Source organism: Lynx rufus, unplaced genomic scaffold (genome assembly GCF_022079265.1).
Source record: "Lynx rufus isolate CCGP_SWC_20201006 ecotype Redwood Valley unplaced genomic scaffold, mLynRuf1.p SCAF_36, whole genome shotgun sequence".
Classification (NCBI taxonomy): Eukaryota; Metazoa; Chordata; class Mammalia; order Carnivora; family Felidae; genus Lynx; species Lynx rufus.
In genome coordinates, this window is record NW_025814852.1 from 1,887,000 (window position 1) to 1,908,282 (window position 21,283).

The window sequence follows — 21,283 nt, forward strand, 5'->3', positions numbered from 1 at the left end:
TGGGCACATTTCAGGCTGGGTCTGCTTCCTTGGCACACAGAAGTTGGGTCGCTTCCCACAGTCCTTTCGCCGGGACCTCTCGTCCCATCTGGGTGGGGGGCTGGAATGAAGCATCTGGAGTCGGCGAGGACATCTGGGGATGACGCTTGTACTGGGGTAGGCCAGGCCCGCGGGGGCGGGTGACTCTTTGAGGCAGAAGGAGCCCAGCAGACTTGCCCTTGGTTAATTTGGCTCCAGTCCACCGGCTGGGGTGGGGCCGGTGGAGATAGCAGCCTAGGTGGGAGGGCCGGGGAGGGGGCCCGTGTGTGGGGGCCCGGCAGGGGCCAGTCTGACATCCCCGTTCAGCAGGGCTCCCTCGGCTTCGTGGAACCTTCCCCACTCCCTGCGTCACCCCCGTGGTGTCCCTGCTCGGGCACTTCGGCGGGTGGCTCCCTTTGCCCTCCTGCTGGGCTCTGGATTCCTCACCTCCGCCTCTGGGCCCCTCCCTGCGCACCTGCTGTGTGTAGTGGGCTTCCTGGGCCGAAGTGGTGCCCTGCCCCCTAACCGAGGCAGAAGGGACCGCCTCCAGCCCGGTGCCCCAGCAGCCGCGTCACCCCAGATTTGGGAGTCCCCTGAGACGGGCTGCTCGTGCCCTGCTCACTCGTGTCCCCGGGCTCCCTGCACGGGGCCTGGACCAGACGGGTGCAGAGACAGCTGCTGAACTTCTGAACACGGCGTAGTCCCAGCACCCCAAGGGCCAGGGCCGGGCGGTCTTCGTCCCTGGCCGTCCGAGGGAGCAGCATTGCCGCCTCCCTCCGAGTGGGCCGGCCCCGCCCTCTGCCCCCCATCCCCGAGAAAGCGAGCCAGTGCCACAACCAGGTTTGGCAAAATCCGGATGACCGTCAGCATTCCTTTTATTGCAAATCGGTTAACAAAAGAAGATGAAAGAAAAAAATACATCCTTTTCATCACCTACAGTGTTGCACGTAGATCACTTGCTTAAAAAGTTTCCTTTTGCTGTAAACTACACTCTATTTTTTCCCAAACCCCGCAAGAATCAACATCCTAGGGCGAGTCTGGTCATGCCCGCTAGGGACGCACAACACTGCCCCCGGGGGAGGCCGGAGGGGCTGCCTGGAGGAGGCCGACGCCCGCCGGGCAAGGCGGGCAGCGGGGTGCCCTCCCCGGGTTTGCTCTCATGAGCTACGGGCCTGGCAGCCGCGGGTCAGGTGGCAAGGCCCGGGTCGTGAGCCCAGCCACGCTCTGACGTCCCTGTCAGCACGACCCCGGACACCCTGGACAGACTTGTTCATTCAGATTTTTTAAACAAAATCCACCTTTAAAAATGTATTTACAGACATTTAGTTTGCCACAGGCTTATACTTGATATCGCAAGTGTCTGCTCCTTCCCTGGGCACGTGCTCCCTCCCACCCCCAGACCAGGGGTGGGGGTAGCCCTCAGGCAGGATCGCCCCCCCCTCCCCCCTTGCCGAGGGTACCGCCTCAGCCACACACACCAGGCCGTGGGATGATCTGTCTCTGGGAACTGAGGCCGGACACAGCCATGTTTCTCCAAAGTCTTGAGAGACTGTCCTGGGGTCTCGTCAATCTGGGGCCGTGAGGGGCCTGGCCCCGCGAGCTGGGTCTGGGCCCCAGGTGCTGCTAGTCCGTTTCCACTTGTCCTGGAAGAAAGTGTCCATGCTGAGATGCTGGGGTGGCCGGGGCAGTGTCTTTCCCCAGAAAAGGGTGGGATTCCTCCACGTGGCATCCAAGACGGGTACCCCACGGCCACCGGGCTCCTCGCTTACGCAAGGCTTAAGTATCAAGGCCAGGGGCAGAAGAGCTTCTAGAAGGAACAGGAACTCACAAGACCAATGAACAGCTATGTAATACTGAACCCGAAACAAAGATTCACGATCGGTACCATGAAATGTGCTCTTGGTGCCCCCAAGGACACATCTTTAAAAGCATGTTTTCAAAGCGATCATCACAAAAAAAACCCACCGAAACATAGAAACCACCATTTACATTTTACAACATTCCTATTTTAGATGCAACTTAATCCACGCGCCAAAGGTGTGGGGGTTTTGCCTGTCGTTTGCCTCGAGATGCAGCTTCTCACACAAGGCAGGGGACCTGGGCAGGTGGGAGGGGGCTGGGCGCGGGGCGGGGGCATCTGGGGCCACGGCAGCAGGCCCACACCCCCTTCTGGACAATGCTGGTCCAAACCCCCCTTGTCCAGCACCCTTCCTTTTTGGGTTTTGAAGAAGAAAAAAAGTCAATAAATAAGTGGCATTTATATATCATGAATCTTTGTTTGTGGTTTACAAACACGTCACAATGTCATAAGTAGGAAATTCGTGACTGAGACCTAGTTTATTTTCTCGGAACAGACAAAACTTGTCACCTGGAGACATAGAAAACATTTCGCATAAATAAAAAGGCAGTGTTTCCTCGTAAAATAAAAGTACATAAATAAATACTAAAAAAAAAAAAAATTAAAATCCTCGTCCTTTTATTTTGTATAAAAACACGATTCTTAAGAAAAAGCCCCTTTGGTCAGTCCCGGTGTCTGCCGAGCGCACGCAGGCGCCCCAGCGGGGCTTGGGAAAGGAAGCACAGGGTCCCGCTGGGGCGCCGGCTGTTTACTTGAGCGCCTCTGGAATGTGGGCGATGTGGGACTGCGTGCTGGTGGGCGGGCTGGAGATGCCCTCGGACCAGTCAGAGACGTGGGAATGCGGTGACGAGCTGGACCACTGGTCGGGGGACTCGGGGGACGGGGTGAGGAAGGGGTGCTCAGGCACCTGCAGCTGGTGGCTGGGGGTGTTGTCCGCGGGCGAGGAGGAGTAGCTATGCTGCGAGGGCGGGGTCAGGAACTGCGCGGTGGTCATGGGCGGGGCCAGCGTGGCGGGCAGGGCCTGGCTGTCCTGCGGCAGGATGGTGTGCACGGCCAGGCCGCCGCCGGGGCCCAGCGGCTGCACGTCTGCCTGGCTCGGCTCCCCGCCCAGGAAGCTCCGGCCCACGTGGCCACCGGCGGCCGAGGCCACGCCGAGGTGCGGCTGGGGCGGCTGGGGCTGCAGGTTGGGCGGCTGCATCTGTAAGTTCTGCTGCGGCGGCTGCACCTGCGGAAGCTGCTGGGTCTGCACCAGGTGAGGCTGGCCGGCCAGGCGCGTGCTGGGCAGGGCCTGGTAGCTCATCATCTGGGACAGGGCGGCCGTGGACAGGCCGGCGTGCAGCGGGCCCATCGTGCTGTGCTGGAGGGCCGGGGCCTGCGTGCTCAGGGTGCCCGGCGCCACGTTCCCTCGCAGCGGGTTGTACTGGTTGGGCACCAGGCCGTTCTGCAGCCGGGACAGCCACTCGCACTGGCCGTTCAAGCCCGCGGCCCCCCCCACGGTGAAATTCACGCCGCCGCCAGTGCCCAGGACCGTGCTGGTGCTGGAGGCCACGGGCAGGTGGGAGAGCCTCGGGGGTCCCGCCTCGAAGGCCAGCCGGCCGCCCCCCGCCCAGCCCTGCCATCTCGGGCTTGGCGGCCACGCTCAGGTGGCCGACGCCCAGGTGGGCGTCAGGCATGCCGGGCAGGTGGTTGAGGGGCACGGCCGGGGACTGCTGGAACGGAGAAGGCAGGAGCGGCGGCGAGGCCACGTCCGACAGGTAGCCGTGCGGCGACTCGAGGGAGTCCACGGGCGACAGCACACTCGAGCTGTCCAGCAGGCAGCCCTTGCCGTCCTGGGGCTTCTTCCTGCGTGCCTTGAGGTCTTTGGCCTCCTTGCCGCCGCAGGCCAGGCCCTTGGTGCTGGGCTTGCGGGCCTTCTTGCCCTGCACGGCGGGCTTGAGGTTGCCCAGGTAGCTGCCGGGGGAGCAGAGCGGCGGGGACAGCGTGGGCGCGCCGCCCAGGGCCGTGCCGTGCAGCTGGGGGCTGCGCGCCAGGCTGTACTCGTCCAACAGCCGCACGATGTCGTGATGCATGCGCTCCTGTGCGATGTCACGAGGCAGGCGGTCCATGTGGTCCGTGATGTCCCGGTTGGCGAAGTGGTCCAGCAGCACCTTGGCGGTCTCGTAGCTGCCCTCCCGAGCGGCCAGGAACAGGGGCGTCTCCTCCTGGGAACGGGCAAAGGGGAGGTGGGGGGGTCGCCAGAGGACCCACCGCGGGAGACGGAGGTTCAGGTCGACCCTAATCCCTCAAGCGCACCGTGACGTGGCCTCGTGAAGTCTTAAAGAGGAAACAGCCCTAAATACGTCTTCTGAGACCTGCTCCCAGGAAGCCCGTCGGGTTCTAGATTCTGAATCGCTAGGACTTTACCTTTGCGAGGGGCACAGACACCACTGGAAATCTACGCCTGTGGCCTCTCTCTCCTCCAGGACGCCGTAGCCACAAACAGTGCAGCAATTTCAGGGACCTGGGGATCCCTGAGGGGCATCCTTGGGCACCCCGGGGTGGGTTCCCCATCCACACAGTCCCCAAGTAACCCTGACGTCTCGGCTCCTTCCGAGTCTCGGTGTTCTCATCCGTACGGTGGGCGTGCCACACGTCCCCAGTGAGGCCGTCGCGTGGCCTCACGGGGCCTCTCTGGCTCACACAAGGCTTTGGCCACGGCCCGATGCCCTTCTGGTGGCCGCCGCATCTCTGAGGCTCAGTCTCCCCAGTGGGAGGAGACGACAAAGCCTGGCCCGCGGGGGACTCAGGGGTGCCCGGGTCCCAACAGCTGCCGTGTCCCCCAGGAAGGAAGGAGGGAGACCCAGGTGGGGTCAGGGAGACGTGGACAGGGCTCGGCCGCCAAGGAGCCGGGGAGCGAAGCGTTTCCCTCGCTTCGGGGACAGACCACAGCAGTAACGGGCAAGTTCCGTGTGCAGGCAAGTGGCCGCTCACGCTTAACCGGGGGCCTCGCCATGTGCCACGCCCCCGCACCACCAGCGACAGGGCTCTACGTGCACCACCCGCCCGGTGACGGCCGGGGACAGAAAGTGCGGCGCAGGTCGTGGGGACACGGGGCAGCTGCAGTCGCACCCTTTACTGAGCTGAGACGCGTGCGCTCGCTCGGGAGGTGTTGGCAAACGTTGTGAACGAGGGAAAAGAGCTGGTGCCAGCCACGCACGAGCTCGGGGGCCCTCACCGGGACGGCCCACGTCTGGAGTTTGTGCCCACGGCTCGGTGGTCCCGTGGCCAGAAAGGGGTGGCGCCGGGTGAAGGGACCCGCCGGCCTCGCCCGGGCCCCGTGCCGCCGGCCCGCGAGCCCACCTTGTTGTTCTGCATGTCCTTGTTGGCCCCGTTCTTCAGGAGCACGACAGCCGCCTCCACGTTGTTCACGGCGGCGGCCCAGTGCAGCGCGGACTTGCCTGTGGGCGGGGCAGAGAGGAGGTTGGGGCAGGCCAGGCGGCACCGGGCCCACCCTCCGCGGGCTGGACCGCGCGGCCCGGCTCACCCAGGTCGTCCACGGCGTTGACGTCGGCATGCGAGTTGACGAGGTCTTCCAGCATGCCCTCCACCGCCAGGCGGGCGGCCAGGATCAGCGGCGTCGTGCCATCGTGCATGCGCGCGTCCAGGTCCGTGGCTCGGTTCCGGATCAGGATCTACGCGACAGAGGAGGGGGCAGGCTTGGCACACGGGAGTCGAGGGCCGCCGGCGACAAAGCCCCCTCTTGGACCAGCCCGGACGGCGGGGTGGGGGGGAGCAGGAAGGGCGGAGCTCCGCCGGCCACCGCTGGAGGAGCCAGGGGCCGACGCGCTCATCTAATCCTGCCACCACCACCCAGGACCCACAGGGGTGAGGTCCCCGCCCGGCCACAGCGGGCAGAACCACGTCTGAGTCGCGGACTCAGACCGCTGAGACCCGCCGTGTCCCTGCAGACACACAGAAGAGGGGCAGGCCCTCCCTCACGTGCTGCTGTGCCCGGGGCCACAGGCGAGAAGGACGGTCCCCGCCCACCGGTGGGTGAAAAGGGCTGGCTTCACGCCCATGAGATGCCCACGGGAATTTACGCGTCTCTATGCCACCAAGGCCGTGGGAGCAAACAGAGCCTGCTGCAGGGGGCTTGCTTCAATGCTCCTCTCCTCTCTCACTAGCCTCACTGCAGCTAAATAACGTGCTAAAAACTCCCTAAGTTACAGCTCTGTGATGACCCCCCCCCCCAGTTTATGCCCCATCTTGCCTGTCTGTTGAGGGCAAGGCTGCTCGGAGCCCGCGGACGTGCGGCAGGGGGACCAGTTGGAGGCTTCCAAAAGGAGCCTGTGTGGAGATGCTCCCCAAAAACCCAGACGTCCAATTCCCCGGACCCACCCTTGCCCCGGGCTCCCAGCAGCAAGCCGCAGCCCCTAAACCCTTCTTTTCACCGCCGCCGCCAGCTACGCCTCCAGCCAAGGCTGATCGGGGGGCGGGAGGCTGTGATGGGCCGCCACAGCGGGACCAAGAGCCTGTCTGGGGTGGGGGTGAGGAAGCTCTGCCACCTCCTGGTGGCCCGCCTCCCCCGCGAGTGCGCGACTCAGAGCGCCCGTTCAGCACGAGCCCCGCCGAGGTTGCACTTGGTATTGGGGCTCTGGGGCTCCGTGAGCCCGGTCGACAGCCCTGACCGGGAGGGAGGAAGGCAGGCCACGGGCTGGCAGGAGGGCTCGCGTGGCCGCAGCTGCCCACCTGGAAGACGCCCTGCGCGTCGGCAGACACGGCTGCGTGCAGCGGGGTGCGTCCCATGTTGTCCTGGATGTTGGCGTCGGCGCTGGCTTCCAGCAGGCGCTTGGCCGCGTCGGAGCGCGAGTAGCGGGCAGCCAGGTGCAGGGCGGTCTCGCCAGTGCGGTCCGTCTGGTTGTGCAGACTGGCGCCCTGATAGATGAAGTCGGAGATGACGGCGGGTGCGTCCTCCTCCTCCTCGCTGTTGCCCGTCTCCAGGCCCCCTCCGCTGCAGGAGGCGATCATGAGGGGCGTGAAGCCGTCTGTGTGAAGGCAGGGACAAGCGCTCCGTCAGGAAGGCTGGCCCCCGGCAGCGGCCCGGGGGCGGTGCTGCCGGTCCCGCGGGGCTGGGCACCCACGGCCACGCCGCCCGGAGCCACCACAATCAACCTGAGCTTCCCAAGGGGCAGAGCCAGGTTCAGCCGCCAACTGGCCAGAGGCAACGAGGACCCTGCAGCTTGGCCTCCTGACCCGCCCGGGACCTTCGGCAATAAGCCACCCGAGAACAAGCGACGTAAGAGTCGCGTGGTTGGGAAACCCACAGCTTGGCGCTTCGAGACGAGAAATTAACTTGGCGGGCAGACAGCCACCCCCAGGACAGAGCCAGCTAAGGACGCGGCATCTCCTGGGACGTCTTGTCCCGCTCCGAGGAGAGAACGCACCTTGCCCCCGTGCCCGGCTTCCAGAATACTGACCCCAGGCAGGCGGCTGGACAAGGGGGACCCCTAGAGCCTCTGGGGCGGGGGAGCGGTGCGGGCGGCCGGCCGTGCACCTACCCGGCCCTCGGACGTTCACATCCATGCTGTCGGCGTCGGCCTCGCCCTGGGGTGGCGTGGGGGCCATGGCGGACACACGCAGGTCGGCTGCGTCCAGGTGCTGCTGGGTCCACTGCCGGTGATCTGCCTGGTCATCCAGGTCGGGAAGAACCACTGGCTCCTCGAACTGAGGAAGGGGGGAGCAGAGGGCCCTGTCAGGGGGGGGGGGGGTCCCGGGGCAGGGCTGGGGCCGCCCGGGGAGGCCCTGGAGCCCACCCGACTCACCCGGAACTTCTTGGCCTCCAGGTCCTCGTCACCCCACTCGTGCTGGCTGTCGTCCATGAGAGCGCCATCCGACGCGTTCTTCAGGGGCCTGGGGGCAAGGGGTCGGGAAAGCGACGCTGAGCGGGGCTCCCCCCGAGGCCACGGCTCGGGCGGCCGCCCGACGCCCTCGGACCGCGCAAGGCGAGGCCCGTGGGCGCGCAGGGGGCGGCTCCCGTCTCCCCCACGCCCCCCACGGGCCGCAGCGGCATCCACTAACTTGAGGCCCACGGAGTCCTCGCCGAGGGGCTCCCGCCGTTTCTTCTTGCTGGCCTCTGACACCTTGAAGCCCTCCGGGAACCAGAGCTGTCCATGCTGCCGCCGACGCTTGCGGGACAGCAGCACCCCGCAGCCCACAAAGAAGAGGAGCACGAAGGCGGCCACGGCCACGTACATGAAGTGCAGCTGCGGGGGCGGGGGCGGCTCCACGGTCTCACCTGCGGGCGCCGGGACATCAGGCGGCGGCTACGCGGCAGGCCGGCAGCCGGGGGGCAGCGGACTGGCTCCACAGCTGGGCGCCTCCTCACCCACCCTCCTCCAACCCGCCCCCCAAAATAAGGTCATTTTCTACGCGATTAATCAGAATTGCAAACTATCGCTAAATTCTCTCCTGCACCAGCCGACTATCTGGAGACGGCTTTTACTTTTTTCTCCTTTAAGGGAGGATTAGCCAACTTCAAATCACTGCACTCGCATGAAGCTGTTAAGACAAAGGATTTAGGAGGATTTTCAAGATACAAACTTCAACACTTCACATGACACCGATCAATTCTTCTCTCTCTCCCTCTTTTTTAAAAAGCTGTAATGATTTTGAAATAATACCCAACAAAGAAAAATCAGGGGGATGAGAGGGGGGAGGAACGGGCTCCTACTTTCCGGCAGATGTGTCTGTCCGTCCCCCTGGGCCAGCCACACCGCCAGCTGTCATTACGGGGAGGGAGGGCGCACCAGGCAGAAAGTCCCAGAAAAAGTGGTTCCCTAGCTCTGGATGGCATGACACACACACCCACCCACAGGCGGCAAATGGCACAAAGAACAAGAACGTTTTTGGAGGGGGAACTAGGAGACTTGACCCCTCCCCGGGAGGCTCTTCCTAGAAGCCAGCAAACTGTCCCCAAGGGAGCACGGCTGGGGGGGGGGGGCCACTCACTCTGCACGGCCTCGATCTTGTAGGGGATGTTGAGGCTGCCCAGCGAGGCGAGGGCGCCCAAGAAGGCGGCCACGTCCGTGGCGCTCTGGAAGCATTGTGAGGACGACTGGACACACTGCCGGTTGTCAATCTCCAGGTAGACGATGGATCTGGGGGGGACACGCAGGTCAGGGGGCTCAGACCGCAGGTTTATGCCCTGCAGCCGCCCAGTTTACCCCTCTGGCTCAGGCGTGGTCCCGATGGGGGGAGATGCTCCCGGAAAGGAAGGGCGGTCTGGGGTTTCAGGGAGCCAGGTCTGTACAGAATGACCTGGGGGGTGGGGGCAGTGTGCTCTGTCTCCAGCCCGGCAAGCCCAGCCCACGGCAGGTGCTCCCCAGACACCCCTCAAAGCGCTCTCCCACCTGGCCCTGCAACCCTCCACTGTCCCCTTGGGAGCCACAAGCACCCTCTCCCCCATCTCAGAAGGACAGAGACCTCAGGGGTCTGGTTCCCCTCTGGGAGCTGACCCCAGTGCTGGAACACCGGCTGGGGGGGGGGGGAGGGGGGGTCAGCAGCTCCGGCAGGAACGCCGCCTGCGCGGGGCCCTATCGGTCTCGGGCTCGCGGGACCCTCGGTCTCCTTCACCCGCAGGCCGGGAGGCGGCGCACTCCCCCGCACGCGCGCACTCACCCGCGGATGTCCATGGGGTCCAGCTCCCGGCGCCGGCGGCCGGCCCCGCCGCCCGGGAGCAGGGCGGCCTCCACCCGGTCGAGCAGGGCCCCGGGCGCGGCCCAGCCGTCCACGGCGCGCTTGATGGGGTGTTTGCGCAGCTCCTCCTCGCGGCCGTAGTAGGGGAAGACCATGGGCTGGCCGTGCGCGTCGCGCTTGAAGACCACGTTGGTGTGCAGCAGGCGGCTGAGCTCCCGCAGGAAGTGCAGGGAGTTGTTGCGCAGCTGCGCGGGCGGCGTCAGCACCACCAGCACCAGCGCGCCGGCCGCCAGCCGCTCGGGCACGTGCTCCGCGCAGTCCAGCCCGTCCCACTCGCACTCCGCGCTGTTGCAGCCCTGGTCGCAGTGCCCGTCACCGAAGTGGTCCTTGCAGTACTGGTCGTACAGGGGGCTGCAGGCGCAGGGGCGCTCAGGCGGCCGCCGACGGGCCCCGCCCACGCGCCCCTGGCCCGGCCTCCCGCCCCCGGCTCCCTGCCTGAGCCCCACCCGCTCCCTACCTGCCCCCCCCCCCCCCCCGCAAAGTCCCGCCTGAACCCCGCCCCCCACTGCCCCCCCTCCGGCGCCCTGCCTGAGTCCCGCCCACGCCCCAGGCCCCGCCCCCCGGGCGCCCCGCCCCCCACGCTGCCTCACTTGCACTGGCCGTCCGCGCGCTGGCAGTCGAAGCCGTCGAACAGGCAGCCGGCCGAGTTGCACTGGCTGTCGCAGCGGCCGTCGCTGAAGTACTTCCAGCACTGCAGCGACTGCGAGCAGTTCTGCCAGGGGTCGTTGAAGTTGAGGGAGCAGTCGCCGCCGTCCCAGCCGCACGCGTGGTTGTTGCAGCCCAGGCTGCACACCTTGTTGCCCGCCTCCTCGCGGCACTCGGGCAGCTCGCACGCCTCCTCGATCTGCGGCGGGGGGATGTCGACGCCCAGGCCGCCCCCGAAGCTGTAGTCCAGGATGTGGCACAGGAGCCCGTTGAACTTGGCGGGGCACAGGCAGCGGTAGAAGGGGCTCTCGGCCACCGGCTCGCAGCTGCCCTGGTTGTAGCAGGGGTTGCCGCCCACGCAGGGGCTGCCGGCCGGGAACTGGCACTCGGGGCCCGTGAAGGGGCCCAGGCACAGGCAGGTGGGGCTGCGCGGGCCCGAGATGCACGTGCCGCCGTTGAGGCAGCGCAGGCTCCCGCAGGCGCGCGCGTCGTTCTCGCACGTGGCGCCCTCGAAGCCCTGCGGGGACAGGCAGCCGCGGGCACGCGTCAGGGGGACCCCTGCCCGGCCCGGCGACGCCGCTGCCTCTCCGCGCCCCCCCTCGCCTGGGAGAGGGCCCGCGGGGCGCTGAGGAACCCAGCGGGGCACCGCACCGGCGGGGGTGTGTCACCGCATCTCAGAGCCCAAAGCATGCCCGCGCCAGGAGCGACCCTGAAGGTTCAGCTCCCGCTCCTCCCGGTGTTGGCTCCCCCACCGTAACCCCTACCAGGAGAAGTCGAGATGCTAAAACAGGAAGTTGGGTGTGTGCAAAGGGGCGCGGCCAGTCCCTGCACAGTCTTTCTGTAAAGCTGACACTACTCTGAAAACGCTCGCTCTCGGTAACGAGGGAGGCTAAGCCCGGCTCCAACCAAGCCCCGCCCTCTGGAGCACGGTGTGTGGAGGCATCGAGGGGGTGCCCTCCCGCCACCCCTGGACCAAGGAGCCCCCACGGCTGCACCTACCGCCGGGCACTTGCAGATGAACCCGCGGGCAGTGTTGGAGGCCACGGCGCAAGTGCCCCCGTTCTGGCAGGGCCTGCCCTTACAGCCGTTGATGACCGACTCACAGCGGCGTCCTGGGGACGAGAGCAGGCGTGAGGGGCCTGCCCGGCCCCCGCGGCCTCCGCCCCACCTTGCCGCGGCACCCACCAGTATGGCCCGCACGGCACTCGCAGTAGAAGTCGTTGACGCGCTGCACGCAGTTCTGGGTGCCACGGGCGTCGCAGGGGTTGGACAGGCACTCGTTCACGTCTCCCTCACAGCGCTCGCCCACGAAGCCGGGTGGGCAGGTGCAGCTGTAGCCGCCCACCTGGTCCACGCAGGTGCCGTTGTTAAAGCACTTGGGGCCCCGGGAGACGGGGTCGATGAGGGGACTGCAGTCGTCCACGTTGACCTCACAGTGCACACCTGCAGAAGTGCGGACGCCGTCGGGGGCCTGAGCGGGCCACGGGCCGGCCCGGCTCCCTCCTCGGGGCGCTCCCCTCGGCAAACGGTCAGGATGGGACCACACAGACGCTCAGGAGAGAGGACGCTGGCGACAGGGCCGCACCCCGGACTCGCGGCCCCGTGCCAGCAGCCCGGCTGGGCCCCCCCCTCGCTCGGTCAGCCCCGCACCTGCCTTCTGCCCCCACAAGGCAGAGCGGAAGCTTGCGCTGGGCCTAGGGTGCTTCCGGCCAGGGCCCGGCCTGCCCACTTTCCCCTGGGGCCCAGCCCTGGGGCGTGGCTGTTCCTTACCCTGTGTGCCCCGGGGACAGGAACACTTGTAGGTGTTGATGAGGTCGATGCAGGTGCCCCCGTTTTGGCATGGGTGGGACAGACACTCGTTGATCTCCTCAGAGCAGTTCACCCCGTGGTACCCGGCCACGCACTGTGCAGGGAAACAAACGAGGGGTGGGGGCCTGTGGCTTGGTGGGCGGCTGAGATGTGGCCCTCTACCCGCTGTGCAGGCTGACGGGGCCACACCACAGGCCACTCTCTTGATCCGTGAAGGCCTGAGTCCCTCACACCCGGTCGGCCCAGAGGGAGACCCTTGCCCAGCCGACTCTGATAAGCTGAGAGTCACTGCCCGGAGCTCAGGCCAGAGCGTGTCCTGTGGCCATGAGGTGGAGGCCCCGGGGCAGGTGTCAGCTGAGCCCGGAGACAGAGCTCTTGGGGAGGGGACCCAGACGGAAACCCCATCCCATATTCCTGGGTATTCTTCTTCTTCCCGGCTCTCCCCGCCACGGGACGCCTCCACCAGGCAGTCTTCCCTGATCATCACCGCCTTCCCTTACTGGGACTGCGTAAAGTCGGGTTTAGTCCTCCCCACGGAGCCTGCTCGCGGCCCGGGGCCTGCCACACAGTGTCACTCACAGCCGGCACCCCTTGCCCCCCCGGGACGGGTCCCCACCTCGCAGGAGTAGCCGCCAGGGTAGTCGGTGCAGGTGGCCCCATTCTGGCAGGGGCTGGGCGAGCACTCGTCCACCTGGTCCTCGCAGTAGCTGCCCGTGTAGCCGGCCTGGCAGCGACAGTGGTGCGTGTTGCCCGCGTCCATGCAGAGCCCCCCGTTCCGGCACAGGTGGGTGACATTGATGTCTGGGGGGCGGGGGAAGCAGAGGGAGGGGGCCTCAGACCTCCTGGCGTCAGGGGGTGGACACCCGGGGGGCGCCGGGGAGCCCTGGGACGGGCCGGGCCGCGGGGTTACCTCGGCGCCGTGCGGCCACCTCGCAGGACACGTTGGGCACGTCGCAGTAGAGGCCGGTCCAGCCGCTGTGGCACTCGCAGCGGTACAGGGTGTTGGTCTGCCAACACTTGCCGCCGTTCTTACACGGTGAGGAGTCGCACCAGCGCACGAGGTTCTGGGGACAGCGGGGGTCGCCTGTGTTTACGCTCCCTCCCGGGGCTGACCCCGCGAGGCCGTGCGGAACACGCAGAACCTCGCGCCCACGCGGGCTTGTGAGCCCATCCTACAGACACGGGAACTTGAGGCCCCTGGGCCGCCACCCCCCCCCCCCCCCCCCCCCCGCCATCGGGAGCGGCCTGGGGCTGGGACTCTTGTGCTCGGGGCCTCGGCACATCCCGAACACCAGCAGCCTGTCGTCGAAAGATTCCTCTCTGTAAGCAAGCTACTCTGTCGGAAGCCTTGTAACACATCTCACGGGAGACTCTTTAACAAAGACGAGGCTTCGGGACTTTTCCGTGTTTTCCGGAAAGACGCTGGCTTTCAGCTACGTTCCTGCCCTGATTTTTTCTTACCCTTGCTTCGTAAACCCTTGCTCCCGAGCTGAGCGCGGCCCCGTTCCCCACCCGATTCCCTAGGTGGCACGTGGCCTCGGGCCGGGCGCTGGGCCGGCCGTCCGGGTCCCGGGAGCCGCGCGACCAAGGCCACCCCCGCCCTCCCGGCCCGGCTCTCGCCGCACCGGTCCACCAGCGGCGCGGGGAGGCCGACGGGCGGGGCCGGGCAGGGTGGCCGTGACGACGCGCCGCGGGCGCCCCTGCAGCCCGTCGCTCACCTGGCAGTTGAGGCCCGTGTAGCCCTGTGGGCAGGTGCACTTGTAGGTCCCGTAGCTGTCCTGGCAGGTGCCGCCGTGCAGGCAGGGCCGAGAGTCACACTCGTTGACGTCGTGCTGGCAGTAGCTGCCCGTGAAGCCAGGCGGACAGAGACAGGTGAAGGAGCTGATGCCGTCCACGCAGGTGCCGCCGTTGAAACAGGAGCTGGAGGCGAGCAAGCAGTAGGGGAGAAGGGTGAGGGGGGCGTGCGGCCCTGCCCGAGAAGCTTCCCCTGGACTCAGACTGCGGCGGAAGGGGCCCGACAGCTACAACAGGTGGCGAGCAGCCCGGATGACCTCAGGGAGGCCAACGGAAGCCCCGGGAGGCCCCAGCACGGGGCCGGGGACCGACCGCAGGCTCTCACGGCACCTTACGCCCACTTCCTCTGCCTCCTTTACGAGTCACGCCGGGAAGAGCTTTAAACACACGGGTATGTGGTAGTTAACATAAAAATGAGGAAGGAACCAGAATCCGCACGGACAACGTAGATGAGCGTGTCGGAGGGTGCGAGAACGCTGAGCGCTGAGCTTCCCGGCAGCCAAGGGAAAAAGCGAAACAAGACGGGCCACAGAGTTGCGGCTGACAGAAGGGGGCACACCAGTTGTCCAGGAGAAACCCCCCGGGCTCCCGGGTCTCACACTGGTCGGCAGACAAAGGCTCGTTTAGAACACGACGTCTGCCGCGGTGGGTGGGGAGAGCCGGCCAGGTGGACACCCGCTGGGTGCGCCCGGCCGCCAGGTGCTGTGCCCGGCCCCCGCGGCCTGCTGCCCTGTGCGGCGCCCTTGCCTCTCTGTGCAGTCGGGCGTGTTGTTCTCGCAGTGGATGCCGCTGAAGCCCGTGGGGCAGGTGCAGGTGTAGCTGTCCACACAGTCGGTGCAGTTGGCTCCGTGGTGGCAGGGGTTGCTGGCGCACTCGTTGATGTCCTCCTCGCAGAAAGCCCCCCGGAAGCCAGGCAGGCAGTCGCAGAAAGCCGTGTTAACGCCGTCCGTGCAGGAGCCGCCGTTGTGGCACGGGTCTGGGGGCGGGGACAGAAGGCAGGCCTGAGGGTGGGCTGCGGGGTCCCCCCGAAGCTGGGGGCCCACGGCCCCCCACTCCTAGGCCCCAGGGCAGGGGCAGAATGTGTAAGCTCAACAGTCAGGCCGACGAGGTTGGCGCCATCGTGTCCCCTGCCCGCTTGGTGACACCTGTCTGGGCCTCAGTGTCCTAGGACCCGGGGTCGGAGAGCCCTGCTCCCTGCTGGGTCATGACAAGGACCAATAACGCTGCACGATGGGAGGAGCTACCCCAGCCCGCGGGGAGGGGCGGTGGCTCGGGAGGCTTCTGGAACCACCCAGAACCGCCCCTGGTCCACACGAGGCCCACAGCTCTGCCAGCAGCAGCCCCCCCCCGCGCCCCCCAGCATTTCGTCTAGTTGAGCTCAGTGCCCTGGGCACGTCCCCGGGCACTGCGTCGTGGGTCCTCCCGCCTGGTGCCAGCCCGCTCCCTGCCCCGCGCCTGCCCAGAAAACCGCAGGTCCACGCGCGTTAACAGGTGGCCGAGCGGGCCCCGCCACTCACTGGGTCGGCAGTCATCCACGTCCGTCTCGCAGTTGTGCCCCGTGTAGCCGGCGCGGCAGCGACAACGGTAGCCGCCGTTGGTGTTCTGGCAGGAGGCGCCGTGGCGACAAGGGTTCTTAACACACTCGTTGATGTCGACCTCGCACGTCTGTCCTGGGGGAGGAGGAGGGGGCCGACAGTTCAGCCCCCGCCCTCCAGGCCTCTCCGGCAGCCTTCTCTGCCCCGGGACCGTCCCCTGGGGACACCCCAGGAAGGAAGGGGGCTCTCTGACTTGCGATCTCCCAGTTTGGGGCCAGGCAGACAGAAACTGAGGGTGGGAAGGGCCCTGCCGGGCCCATCTCTGCTTCCAGAGCCCCTACAGCTGGCTCCGCAGACTGCAGAGATGGGGAGCCCCCCAGACCTCCCGCCCCAGGGGAGCGAACCCAGGCAGGGCTGCAGGGCCAGGAGGCCTCACCTTGCCAGCCTGCAGGACAGACGCACGAGAAGCTCTCGAAGTCCTCGGACTCCTGGCACTCGCCACCGTTCCTGCAGGGGCCGGGGGCGCACGGGGCCAGCACCACCTCACACGTGGCTCCTGAGGGCAAGGGGGACAGCGTTGAGACCCAGGGGGCCTGGCCCAGAGGACCAATGCCCCACGGCATCTCCCGACGGAGGCCCTGATGGCCCCTGAGCCGCCAGAGTCCTCTGACAGCCCCATGGGGCAGGAGGGGGGGCGGGGGGTAGTGCTGCCCTTGGGACCATGGGCGAGCTCCTGGCGGAGTGAGAACCCAAACCGGGGGGATACTTGGCTCCAAAACTGTCCCCGCAGGACACGGCCTGGGCCTCAACCCCTCGGGAGTGCCTGCTCCCGGCCTCACACCCTCTCCTGGTCTCCTGGAGGCCTTAGAGCTCCTCCCAAGGGCTCTGGGGCCACAGGCAGCCCGCGGCCGGTCACGGAGGCCACCGAGCAGAGGCCGGACAGCAGGGGAGGAGCCCCGGCCCCGAGCACCCCTCCCCGTCAGGGAGCACCTGTGGTACAGGACCCCGGCACAGGGAAGGGAGTCTCGCCAGAAGCGGGTCACACTGGGGCGACTTTCCTCCATGGAAACCCAGCGGACAGCCTTCCTGTTTATGGCCGTGGGGGCTGATTCCCGGGGAAGAAAGGAAGCACTATCTTCCCCGTAGCCCATTATCTCCCTGGCCTGCTGGTGCGAGTTTCCAAGGCCTTTCTTTCTATCTGTTTCCACGGTGACCTAGGCAGGCAGGAAATTCGCCAGAGTTTCCGACAATTGTGCAGAGGGAAGCAGGAAGTGGGCAGACGGGAAGCAGGTCAGCACAGGCCGGCTCCTCCCCACCAGGCCCGCCAGCCTCCGATGCTGTGTCTGCAAGGGACTCGTGCGTCCCAGGCAAGGGGCCCTGGGCGGCTACTGGCCACAAGCTGCCTCACCAATGCAGGAGAGAAAATCCAGGTCCCCAGCTCTGGCCACAGGCTGCCTCGTGTGGTGGGAGCCACCAGCACGGAGACAGGCCCCCTCCTCCCCACCCCCCCCACCCCCCCAGCCTGGCCGGACAGGGCTCTCTCCGGACCTCCAGGCTCGTCAGCAGGGAGGCCCGAGGCTGTCCCCAGCGGCAGCGCCCTCGGCCCACTCCCAGTGGGACCCAGGGGCAGTAGTGGTTGTGGACTTTTGTTTTTTAACACTTTGCAAATCTCTTCCACGGAGGGGACCATTTCCTGCGATCCCGTTGGCCGGGCCAACGGCAGACGCTGGGACGCCCAGGGAAACGCCTCCCGCCTCTGCTCGGCGCTAACAGAGGGCTCCTTGTTTCCCTGACACAAAGAGGGCCCGCCGTCAAAGGAATCCCTCAGGCCTGGCCAGCAAGTTGGGGGGGGGGGCAGTCCGGCCCCCAGGGGCCCACGCAGTGTGGACGCTGGGCCGTGGAGGCCAGCAGCCCAGGCCTAGCTCGTGGCTCTGCCGTGGAGCACCCCATCTCCTCCCCTCCCAGGCAGGCTGGCCAAACCAAGTACTTGGGACACGCTCGTATTAAGATCGCTGTCCAGCGTTCTATATAGTCGTGTGTGACTTTGGCAATGACACTTGCGGAATGAGGCCCAAATGTGGCCAGCCCTCAGCCTCCACGTGGCGAGCAGAACTCTGGGTGTACCTACTGAGTCATGAGGCCCGGCCGGCCCCAGGAAAGCCACCGGGCACGCACTGTGCCATGCACGCCCGCACCCGCGGGCCCCGCCCTCACCTGTGTAGGGCAGGGGGCAGTTGCACGTGTAGCCGGCCACATCATCGATGCACGAGCCCTGGTTCAGGCACGGGTTAGACGCACACTCGTTGATGTTGGTTTGGCAATTGGGCCCTGGAGACAGAGGGCCGGTGGTGAGTGCGCCCATCACCCCAGAGGCTCCGAAGGGGCCCCCTAGGGTGGAGGGAGAGCCCCGCGCCGAGCCTACCCCGGCGGGTCTGCCCTGAGGGCAGCGGGTGCCTGTGGCGGGAGAGAAGAGCGAGGCGCCGCGGTCCCACCGCCCCCCGAGGGCCCCTCTGCGCCAGCACTCCTGCCCGGCCCCACTCACCACTGAAGCCCTCGCGGCAGGTGCACACGTAGCCGCTGGTCATGTCTCTACAGGCGCCCCCGTTGGCGCAGGGGTTGGACTCACACTCGTTGGTGTTGATGTCGCAGTGAGCCCCGCTCCACCCGGGGTCACAGTCACACGTGTACCTGCAGGGGTGACCACGGCGCCATTCAAGCGCGCCCAAGCTCCCGGCCCTGCTGCCGTCCCCAGGCCTGATGGCACGGAGCGGTGGGGGGGGCCCACCCGAGAGTCCTTTCGCGGGGGGCCCCAGCCCCCACCCCGCCCAAGAGGGCGGCATGGGTGTGGCCGTGCCACATCCCGGCAGTCGTCAGAAGGCCACCTGCCACTCACCCACCACGTGGCCTTGGACACAGAGTACGGGGTCCCCACCCGCACCAGCAGCCCCATCCACACGGCCAGCGCTGGGTGCGGAGCAGGTGTCAGGAACCAGGTGAGCTCTGCCTCCGCTCCACACCCTCGCCCTGCCGACACCACGCGTGCGGGGGCCACGCCAGCCGGGTGTCCTACAACTCGCTCCTGGGAGGGACGCCCCGGGAGAAGGGCTCGGGCCCACACACAGCACCCACGCCAGACGCCCATCATGGGGGCCGGGCTGTCACCTGTACTTCTGACCGACCACCCACATACCCGGTTTCCCAAGACCCTCTCCTCGAGACGAAGATTGGCTAGAACGGCTCCCAGAAGTCAGAAAAGGGCTTCGCTCGCTAGGCCAGTGGTTTGCTACACAAGCCTAACCTTAGAACAACCCGCACGGGTTGAGACGCACGGGACAAGGTGTGGGGGAGGCATGGGCTCCTGTGCTCTGGGTGCCACCCTCCCGGCACCTCCAGCTGCCCTCAGCCAGGAGCTCTCTGAACCCCACCGGTTCGCGCTCTTCTGTTACACAGGCACAGCTGGTGAACTCCACCTGCAGCCCCTCTCCTGCTTGGAGGTGGGGGTGGGACTGTGACCACGCTGCTGGCCCCCAGACCCCCATCCTTAGGCGACCTTGGCCACCTCCTCAACATGGACCCAGGGGTGCCCCTTTCACCTCCGCGGGATGGGAGCCGTTTCAGCAGCCAGGACGGAAAACAAGGTAGACCCCGGTGTCACACACATGCGTGCTGGCTGCCGCTGACCCACAAGCGCGTCCGGGGCCCCGTGACCACACGTGGCCGTGCTGAGCGCACGCCAGGAGCCGGCGAGGGCCCTGCGAGGCCTTGCCCGTGAGGGGCACCCGCTCCCGGCCTGTCCGAGGCTCCGCGCGGGCCTCTCCCTCGCCCGCCGGCCTCCGGGGACAGAGCTCCTGCCCGCACCTACCCGTTGAGGCTGTCCCGGCAGGCCCCGTGGATGCAGGGGTTGCTGCTGCACTCGTTGACCTCGGACAGGCACGTGGGGCCGTGGTAGCCCTCGGGGCAGCGGCAGGTGAAGCTGTTGGTGCCGTCCTCGCAGGTGCCCCCGTGGTGGCAGGGGTTGCCCGCACACTCGTCGATGTTGACGTTGCACATGCTCCCTGGAAGCGGGGAGGGGGGCTCAGATACCCACAGCCGGGCCCCCCCGGAAGAAGGGGCGGGGGGGGGGTCTTCGTGAGCAAGTTCTGGCCCCTCGGAGCCTCAGTTTGCCCCTGTTGAACCGGGGACGACACCCAACCCCTCACCCTGGGTCCTTCCGAGGCGTAACCTGGGTAAGCGGGGGCTTCGCACGGGAGCACAGCGCCAGCCGGCCGGGCCCAGGGGCCCAGGGGACAAGGCCGGCGTCAGCCCAAACGCCCAGAGACGCCTTCGGGGCAGACACGGGACGCACGCCCAGGAGTCTGCCCTGACCAGGGATAAGGGGCTCGAGGGTGCCCGTCCCGGTCCTGGTCAGAGCCCCAGGCTTCCCGTGGTCTCTGCCCCAATGGGCCGAGGCTGGCAGCCGGAGAGCTGGGCCCTGGGTGGAGGCCTGCCCCGTCCCGCCCACCTGGGGACCTGGCTGAGTCGCTGGCCTTGACCTCGGCCCCTGCGGCAAGGGCTTGAGGGGCCTGGGAGGGGCAGAGCCCCAGCGGTCCCTAGGCCCCAGGCCGCTCACCTGTGTAGCCCGGCTCACACGAGCACTCGTAGCCGTCGATCTTGTCCAGACACGTGCCTGAGTCACAGGGGCTGCTGGCACAGTCATCCAGGTTGGTCTCACAGTTGGGTCCTGGCGGTGGGCAGCACCGGAGGTCAGCTCCTGGGCCCCCCCACCGTCCCCCCCAACACACACCCCCCCGCCCCCCCCGCTCCCCTCCAGGCACCTGTGGTCCCCTTGAGGCAGAGGCACAGGTAGGCGTTGTCGCGGTCCTGGCAGGTGCCGCCGTGGCGGCAGGGCTGGCTGTGACACTCGTTGACGTTGGTCTCACAGTGGTGGCCCGTGTAGCCCGGCCGGCACAGGCAGGTGAAGGTGGCAACGCCATCCTTGCACGACCCGTAGTGGCAAGGATCGGGGTCACACTCGTCAATGTCCACCTCGCAGTGCGGCCCCGTGTAGCCTGCAGGGCAAGGCCAAGGGCACTCAGGGCGGCTGCTCCCGGAAAGGCCCCAACCACGCCCGGGCTCTCCCGGAGCAGAGGGGGGAGCGTGCCGTTCATCACGGGACTCCCCGCCACCCCCGCCCCTTCCCCAGACCCGGGAGCCTGCCCACCCTCTGTCCACCGGCCCCGCACCTTCCGTGCACACGCAGGTGTAGGTGTTGGGCCCGTCCAGGCACTTGGCGCCGTTCCTGCAAGGCGTGCTTGCACACTCGTCCACGTCATACTGACACAGGTGCCCGGTGAAGCCTGCGGCGAGGACAGGGAGGCAGTCGGACGCAATGGGTGCCGGGGGCCCCGTGGCCGAGCCCCCGCCGGGCCACAGCAGGGAGTCCCTCCCCAGGCCACGCTCCGGCCAGGGCTCAGTAGCCCTCCTGACCTCTCCTCTTGCTCCCTTTCAGCTCCTGCCCCTGCCCCTGCAGGAGGGGCTTTTCTCATACAGACTCCGGCTACTACGGTCCCAGCCATCCCACGGTGAACGAGGTCCCCCACTCAGCGTCTGGGACGGCTGATCGACACCTTGCAGGCCCACGGCCCTGACCTGCCAGGCCTCCCGAGTGTCGGCGTCCTGGACCTACAGACCCTCCGGCCGCGGGCTCCCGGAGCCCTCCTGTTGTGTCTACTGCAGGCCAGCAGAGGTGGGGAGGGCGGGGCAGGCCGACTCCCTCCCAGCTGCGAGTCCTCAGAGAGCCGGGCTGGCATCTCTTCACCACCTAAGCTCCCCGGGGACCTGGGGACCATAATCCCGCTCCCGGGGGAGCCCCAGCGGCAGGGAGGATTTCTGGGTCCCGGGCTCCCCCTAA

The 21,283-nt window shown here is 67.1% G+C and overlaps 1 protein-coding gene across 1 annotated transcript in view; it reads right to left on the reverse strand.

Moving 5' to 3' along the window:
• Nucleotides 1-859: 859 nt before the first annotated feature.
• The window catches only part of NOTCH1 (notch receptor 1), a 44,009-nt gene continuing 23,585 nt past the window's right edge, over nt 860-21,283 (reverse strand). Inside the window, 26 exon segments of the mRNA XM_047093694.1 lie at nt 860-3,479; nt 3,481-4,077; nt 5,216-5,313; nt 5,400-5,547; nt 6,605-6,900; nt 7,414-7,579; nt 7,678-7,765; nt 7,934-8,150; nt 8,864-9,012; nt 9,533-9,961; nt 10,201-10,772; nt 11,255-11,367; nt 11,441-11,698; nt 12,026-12,158; nt 12,681-12,865; nt 12,975-13,128; nt 13,783-13,984; nt 14,606-14,834; nt 15,376-15,528; nt 15,830-15,949; nt 17,608-17,721; nt 17,936-18,081; nt 19,256-19,448; nt 20,003-20,113; nt 20,208-20,441; nt 20,616-20,729. Coding sequence (XP_046949650.1) covers nt 2,625-3,479; nt 3,481-4,077; nt 5,216-5,313; nt 5,400-5,547; nt 6,605-6,900; nt 7,414-7,579; nt 7,678-7,765; nt 7,934-8,150; nt 8,864-9,012; nt 9,533-9,961; nt 10,201-10,772; nt 11,255-11,367; nt 11,441-11,698; nt 12,026-12,158; nt 12,681-12,865; nt 12,975-13,128; nt 13,783-13,984; nt 14,606-14,834; nt 15,376-15,528; nt 15,830-15,949; nt 17,608-17,721; nt 17,936-18,081; nt 19,256-19,448; nt 20,003-20,113; nt 20,208-20,441; nt 20,616-20,729 — 6,074 coding nt within the window. The 3' untranslated portion in view covers nt 860-2,624.